The 7,500-nt window shown below is 56.5% G+C and overlaps 1 protein-coding gene across 1 annotated transcript in view; it reads left to right on the top strand.

Moving 5' to 3' along the window:
- The window catches only part of RUSF1 (RUS family member 1), a gene marked incomplete at its 3' end in the record, with an annotated part of 16,765 nt that extends 11,682 nt beyond the window's left edge, over nucleotides 1-5,083 (top strand). The window contains exons 5-7 of the mRNA XM_075582348.1: nucleotides 1,683-1,753; nucleotides 4,713-4,897; nucleotides 5,026-5,083. Coding sequence (XP_075438463.1) covers nucleotides 1,683-1,753; nucleotides 4,713-4,897; nucleotides 5,026-5,083 — 314 coding nt within the window. The remainder of the gene's footprint in view (nucleotides 1-1,682; nucleotides 1,754-4,712; nucleotides 4,898-5,025) is intronic.
- Between the last annotated feature and the right edge of the window lie 2,417 nt (nucleotides 5,084-7,500).

Genomic DNA, 7,500 nt, shown 5'->3' with positions numbered 1-7,500 from the left:
GGCGCTCTGTGTCTGACGCTCTGTCTCTGGCGCTCTGTCTCTGGCGCTCTGTCTCTGGCGCTCTGTCTCTGGCGCTCTGTCTCTGGCGCTCTGTCTCTGACGCTCTGTCTCTGGCGCTCTGTGTCTGACGCTCTGTCTCTGGCGCTCTGTGTCTGACGCTCTGTCTCTGGCGCTCTGTCTCTGGCGCTCTGTCTCTGGCGCTCTGTCTCTGGCGCTCTGTCTCTGACGCTCTGTCTCTGGCGCTCTGTCTGACGCTCTGTCTCTGGCGCTCTGTCTCTGGCGCTCTGTCTCTGGCGCTCTGTCTCTGGCGCTCTGTCTCTGGCGCTCTGTCTCTGGCGCTCTGTCTCTGGCGCTCTGTCTCTGGCGCTCTGTCTCTGGCGCTCTGTCTCTGGCGCTCTGTCTCTGGCGCTCTGTCTCTGACGCTCTGTCTCTGACGCTCTGTCTCTGACGCTCTGTCTCTGACGCTCTGTCTCTGACGCTCTGTCTCTGACGCTGTCTCTGACGCGCTCTCTCTCTCTCTCTCTCTGACGCGCGCTCTCTCTCTCTCTGACGCGCGCTCTCTCTCTCTCTCTCTCTGACGCGCTCTCTCTCTCTCTGACGCGCTCTCTCTCTCTCTCTCTCTGACGCGCTCTCTCTCTCTCTCTGACGCGCTCTCTTTCTCTCTCTGACGCTCTCTCTCTCTCTGACGCTCTCTCTCTCTGGCGCTCTCTCTCTCTCTGGCGCTCTCTCTCTCTCTGGCGCTCTCTCTCTCTGGCGCTCTCTCTGGCACACTCGCTCTCTCTATGACGCGCTCTCTCTATGACGCGCTCTCTCTATGACGCGCTCTCTCTATGATGCGCTCTATCTATGACGCGCTCTCGCTTTCTCTGACGCTCTCTCTCTTTCTCTGGCGCGCTCTCTCTTTCTCTGACGCGCTCTCTCTTTCTCTGACGCGCTCTCTCTTTCTCTGACGCGCTCTCTCTTTCTCTGACGCGCTCTCTCTTTCTCTGACGCGCTCTCTCTTTCTCTGACGCGCTCTCTTTCTCTGACGCGCTCTCTCTTTCGCTGACGCGCTCTCTCTTTCGCTGACGCGCTCTCTCTTTCGCTGACGCGCTCTCTCTTTCGCTGACGCGCGCTCTCTTTCGCTGAAGCGCGCTCTCTTTCGCTGACGCGCTCTCTCTCTCTGACGCGCTCTCTCTCTCTGACGCGCTCTCTCTCTCTCTGACGCGCTCTCTCTTTCTCTGACGCGCTCTCTCTCTCTCTGACGCGCTCTCTCTCTCTCTGACGCGCTCTCTCTCTCTGATGCGCTCTCTCTGACGCGCTCTCTCTCTCTGACGCGCTCTCTCTCTCTCTGACGCGCGCTCTCTCTCTCTCTGATGCGCTCTCTCTGATGCGCGCTCTCTCTCTCTCTCTGCGCTCTCTCTCTCTCTCTGATGCGCGCTTTCTCTCTCTGATGCGCGCTCTCTCTCTCTGACGCGCTCTCTCTCTCTGACGCGCTCTCTCTCTCTCTCTCTATCTGACGCGCTCTCTCTCTCACTCTGATGCGCTCTCTCTCTCTCTCTTTGACGCGCTCTCTCTCTCTTTCTGACGCGCTCTCTCTCTCTCTGACGCGCTCTCTCTCTCTCTGACGCGCTCTCTCTCTCTCTGACGCGCTCTCTCTCTCTCTGACGCGCGCTCTCTCTCTCTTTGATGCTCTCTCACAGGAGACTCTCGTTAATCTGGCCGGTTTGCTTGTCAGTCTTCTTCTCGTCCCTCTTGTGACAGAGAGTTTATGGTGAGTGCGAGACCTCTCTCGCCTGGGGGCGTCTCACGCGCTCTCTCTCTTTGCACTAGAGTGCACGCTGTCTTTTGCTCGCATGCTCTCTCGCTTGCGTACTCACACTGTCTCCACGCTATCGTGCTCGCGCTCCCTGTCGCTCTCTCGCGCTCCCTGTCTCTCTCGCGTGCTCTCTCACGTTCTCTCACGCTCCCTTTCGCTGTCTCGCGCGTGCTCTAGCTCTCTCTTGCTCACTTGCTCTTGCGCTTTCTCTCTCGCGCGCTTTCTCTCGCGCTCGCTTTCTCTCTCGCGTGCGCTTTCTTTGTCGAACGCTCTCTCGCGCGCTCTTTCTCTCTGGCACACTCTCTCTGGCGCTCTCTCTCGTGCTTGCGGGTTCGCTGACGCTCCCTTGGGTTCGCTGATTTTCTCTCTCGGGCTCGCTGACGCGCTCTTTTGGTCTTTCTGACACCCTCTTTCACTTGCTCTCGGGCTCGGTGACGCGCACTCGGTCTCGCTGACACGCGCTCTCGGGCTCGGTGACTGTCTCTCGCATGCTCTCGGGCTCGGTAACGCTGTCACTCGCACGCTCTTGGGCTCGTTGATGCTCTCTTGCGCGCTCTCGGGCTCGGTGACGATCTCTCTGCACGCTCTCGGGCTCGGTGATGCTCTCTTGCGCTCTCAGGCTCACTGACGCGCTCTCAGGCTCACTGACGCGCGCTCTCGTGCTCTCAGGCTCACTGACGCGCTCTCAGGCTCACTGATGCTCTCAGGCTCTCTGATGCTCTCTCATGCTCTCAGGCTCACTGACGCTCTCTCACGCTCTCAGGCTCACTAACGCGCTCTCTCGCGCTCTCAGGCTCACTGACGCTCTCTCTCGCGCTCTCAGGCTCACTGATGCTCTCTCTCGCGCTCTCAGGCTCACTGACGCTCTCTCTCGCGCTTTCAGGCTCACTGACGCTCTCTCTCGCGCTCTCAGGCTCACTGACGCTCTCTCTCGCGCTCTCAGGCTCACTGACGCTCTCTCTCGCGCTCTCAGGCTCACTGACGCTCTCTCACGCTCTCAGGCTCACTGACGCTCTCTCTCGCGCTCTCAGGCTCACTGAGGCTCTCTCTCACGCTCTCAGGCTCACTGAGGCTCTCTCTCGCGCTCAGGCTCACTGACGCTCTCTCTCGCGCTCTCAGGCTCACTGAGGCTCTCTCTCGCGCTCTCAGGCTCACTGACGCTCTCTCTCGCGCTCCCAGGCTCACTGACGCTCTGTCTCGCGCTCCCAGGCTCACTGACGCTCTCTCTCGCGCTCCAGGCTCACTGACGCTCTCTCTCGTGCTCCCAGGCTCACTGACGCTCTCTCTCGCGCTCCCAGGCTCACTGAAGCTCTCTCTCGCGCTCCCACGCTCACTGACGCTCTCTCTCGCGCTCCCATGCTCACTCACGCTCTCTCTCGCGCTCTCAGGCTCACTGACGCTCTCTCTCGCGCTCTCAGGCTCACTGACGCTCTCTCTCGCGCTCCCAGGCTCACTGACGCTCTCTCTCGCGCTCCCAGGCTCACTGACGCTCTCTCTCGCGCTCCCAGGCTCACTGACGCTCTCTCTCGCGCTCTCAGGCTCACTGACACTCTCTCTCACGCTCTCAGGCTCACTGACGCTCTCTCTCACGCTCTCAGGCTCACTGACGCTCTCTCTCGCGCTCTCAGGCTCACTGACGCTCTCTCTCGCGCTCTCAGGCTCACTGAGGCTCTCTCTCGCGCTCTCAGGCTCACTGAGGCTCTCTCTCGCGCTCAGGCTCACTGACGCTCTCTCTCGCGCTCTCAGGCTCACTGACGCTCTCTCTCGCGCTCCCAGGCTCACTGACGCTCTCTCTCGCGCTCCCAGGCTCACTGACGCTCTCTCTCGCGCTCCCAGGCTCACTGACGCTCTCTCTCGCGCTCCCAGGCTCACTGACGCTCTCTCTCGTGCTCCCAGGCTCACTGACGCTCTCTCTCGCGCTCCCAGGCTCACTGACGCTCTCTCTCGCGCTCCCAGGCTCACTGAAGCTCTCTCTCGCGCTCCCATGCTCACTCACGCTCTCTCTCGCGCTCTCAGGCTCACTGACGCTCTCTCTCGCGCTCTCAGGCTCACTGACGCTCTCTCTCGCGCTCCCAGGCTCACTGACGCTCTCTCTCGCGCTCCCAGGCTCACTGACGCTCTCTCTCGCGCTCCCAGGCTCACTGACGCTCTCTCTCGCGCTCTCAGGCTCACTGACACTCTCTCTCACGCTCTCAGGCTCACTGACGCTCTCTCTCACGCTCCCAGGCTCACTGACGCTCTCTCTCGCGCTCTCAGGCTCACTGAGGCTCTCTCTCGCGCTCTCAGGCTCACTGAGGCTCTCTCTCGCGCTCAGGCTCACTGACGCTCTCTCTCGCGCTCTCAGGCTCACTGAGGCTCTCTCTCGCGCTCTCAGGCTCACTGAGGCTCTCTCTCGCGCTCCCAGGCTCACTGACGCTCTGTCTCGCGCTCCCAGGCTCACTGACGCTCTCTCTCGCGCTCCCAGGCTCACTGACGCTCTCTCTCGCGCTCCCAGGCTCACTGACGCTCTCTCTCGCGCTCCCAGGCTCACTGACGCTCTCTCTCGTGCTCCCAGGCTCACTGACGCTCTCTCTCGCGCTCCCACGCTCACTGACGCTCTCTCTTGCGCTCCCATGCTCACTCACGCTCTCTCTCGCGCTCTCAGGCTCACTGACGCTCTCTCTCGCGCTCTCAGGCTCACTGACGCTCTCTCTCGCGCTCCCAGGCTCACTGACGCTCTCTCTCGCGCTCCCAGGCTCACTGACGCTCTCTCTCGCGCTCCCAGGCTCACTGACGCTCTCTCTCGCGCTCTCAGGCTCACTGACACTCTCTCTCACGCTCTCAGGCTCACTGACGCTCTCTCTCGCGCTCCCAGGCTCACTGACGCTCTCTCTCGCGCTCTCAGGCTCACTGACGCTCTCTCTCGCGCTCTCAGGCTCACTCACCTCCTCTTCGTCCTCCTGACCTCTTTTCACCTTTATGCAAATTACCGAGCTGTCCGCGCCGTCGTCATGGAAACGCTCAACCAGTCACGTCTCAGCATCGTGATAAAGCATTACCTGAGGGAGGGGCAGATCCTTAGCCCAGCTGCAGCCAATCAAAGGGAGCCGCTGCTGCCAGGTGAGCACAGCCGGGGATTGGGGGGGGGGGTGGTGACAATGTGACAGAGTGCGGGGGGAGACAGTGTGACGGAGTGGGGGGTGACACTGTGACAGAGTGGGGCTCTCAATGCAATGTCTCTCCTGCAGGTCTCGGGTCCCAAGTTCCTGTCAGTCTCGGGGTCCCTCTACGTACTCTGGCCTCCAGGTACACTCTCTTTACATGGCTCTCCATCCCTCCCCCCCCTTCTCTCCCTCCCTCCACCCCTTCTCTCCATCCCTCCCCCCCCTTCTCTCCCTCCCTCCACCCCTTCTCTCCATCCCTCCCCCCCCTTCTCTCCATCCCTCCCTCCCCCCCACCCCTTCTCTCCCTCCCCGCCCACCCCTTCTCTCCCTCCCCCCCACCCCTTCTCTCCCTCCCCCCCACCCCTTCTCTCCCTCCCTCCACCCCTTCTCTCCCTCCTTTCACGGTAACTTATGACAAGATATAAGGAACACCAAATATCTGGGTTGAACTGAACGAGGCTTAGATATAATAAAATATAATTTATTCCTTAAATAGGTGAACACAGCAATATAGTACAATTAACAGACAAGAAGGTAACACTTACTTAGGGTTGGGGGATGGAGAAGTATCAGCTAGCAATTCTCCAGCAATCCGGTGACATTCCAGGTGGAATCAGAAGAAGAACTAAAAACTGTAGGGTTGACACAGTTTATATACCAGTGTAACCCTATTCTTAACATTGAATACAGACTATTGGTGAACAATTATCTGTATCCAATCCCTAACGTGGAGACACAGATTAACCCATGCCCCCCAGCTAATTAGCCCATGTGTACTGGGACTCTGAGGGTCTTATTTCTGTAGCCCCATAATTAAATCAGGGGCGACGACCAGTCTACCAAATTAAGTATCTGATAGGATCTGCATTGTTTGTAGGTGTATGTGACGATAGGCTGTGTCGGCCTTCCTTAATAAAGGGGGAGCCCATATGGTATGGGCTGAGAGTGTCAGCTCTTGTGTCCAAATGTTGGTTCTCTGTGTTTTAAAACTCCAATGCATTGTGTTTGTCCTGTGATTTAAACCCAGGTTGGTGACAAAAGGCAGTGTGAATTAGCATGTGAATTACATGTGGATTAGCATTTCCATGCCCCAGTTCAGATAGGGATTCAAAGCCCAAATCTCCCCAATTTATTTCCCTTATAAGTATAAGGTTCCCCAGAGTATATTCTGTAAGGAAGTGTACTTTAAATTGTGTTTTAATGTTTACTATAAGGTTCTATACAGAAAGCACAGGCATATGGGTAATATGCTGGCTAGTTTGCATAGATTCCATAGTTCAAAGAGGAGAGGAATGGCAGAGGGGGGAAACCATTTGGCGAGCAGGATATTCAGATTGGGATGTCTTTGTTTTACTAGGACACCACGGAGCCAGGGAAAGAGAAAACGGCTCTGGATGTCAGAACTGATAAGCAAGGTTTCTATTGGCAAGTTTTGAATTTATCCCTCCTATCAGGGAATGCGTAATTTCAATCCCTGCGTTAATTGGCTATTACTCTCCTCAATGATTTAGATAGGATTTCAGCCTATATAAGAGCGTGCTGTAAAAGCAGCTCTCTCTCTCTTGTTCCTGGTGGAGGTCTGAAGACAAGCAGCCTCTGGCAGGCCTCTCCCTTCTGATGCTTCTGTGAAAGAGCTATTCACACCTGGAAGCATAGGGAGGCCTAGCCAGCAGGCTGGATTTCGGTCCAGGAGCCCAAGGTCCTATCAAGGTAAGCCTTTCCTGAACAGGCGCCTTGCAACTAGGAAAGGGTAGATCTCTTCCCCAGACCCCCGTAAGTGTGTATATTCTCTGTTTCTTGTATTTCTGTGTGTTTCCGAGGTCTTGTCCGAATAAACCGCAATTTATTTTACTGCCTGTTTTGCCTTGTGACTGATCCCTTAAATATAAATGTGAATTGGGCCTGGTCTCCCGTGACAGGCTTATTTCCCACCGCTGCCACCAGAAAATAAGCCTGTCACGGGAGACCAGGCCCAATTCACATTTATATTTAAGGGATCAGTCACAAGGCAAAACAGGCAGTTAAATAAATTGCGGTTTATTCGGACAAGACCTCGGAAACACACAGAAATACAAGAAACAGAGAATATACACACTTACGGGGGTCTGGGGAAGAGATCTACCCTTTCCTAGTTGCAAGGCGCCTGTTCAGGAAAGGCTTACCTTGATAGGACCTTGGGCTCCTGGACCGAAATCCAGCCTGCTGGCTAGGCCTCCCCATGCTTCCAGGTGTGAATAGCTCTTTCACAGAAGCATCAGAAGGGAGAGGCCTGCCAGAGGCTGCTTGTCTTCAGACCTCCACCAGGAACAAGAGAGAGAGAGATGCTTTTACAGCACGCTCTTATATAGGCTGAAATCCTATCTAAATCATTGAGGAGAGTAATAGCCAATTAAAGCAGGGATTGAAAAAATTACGCATTCACTCATAGGAGGGATAAATTCAAAACTTGCCAATAGAAACCTTGCTTATCAGTTCTGACATCCAGAGCCGTTTTCTCTTTCCCTGGCTCCGTGGTGTCTAGTAAAACAAAGACATCCCAATCTGAATATCCTGCTCGCC

The sequence above is a fragment of the Ascaphus truei genome, unplaced genomic scaffold, assembly GCF_040206685.1.
Source record: "Ascaphus truei isolate aAscTru1 unplaced genomic scaffold, aAscTru1.hap1 HAP1_SCAFFOLD_2262, whole genome shotgun sequence".
Classification (NCBI taxonomy): Eukaryota; Metazoa; Chordata; class Amphibia; order Anura; family Ascaphidae; genus Ascaphus; species Ascaphus truei.
The sequence above is the reverse complement of the archived record's forward strand: the minus strand, read 5'-3'. Positions and strand labels throughout refer to the sequence as shown.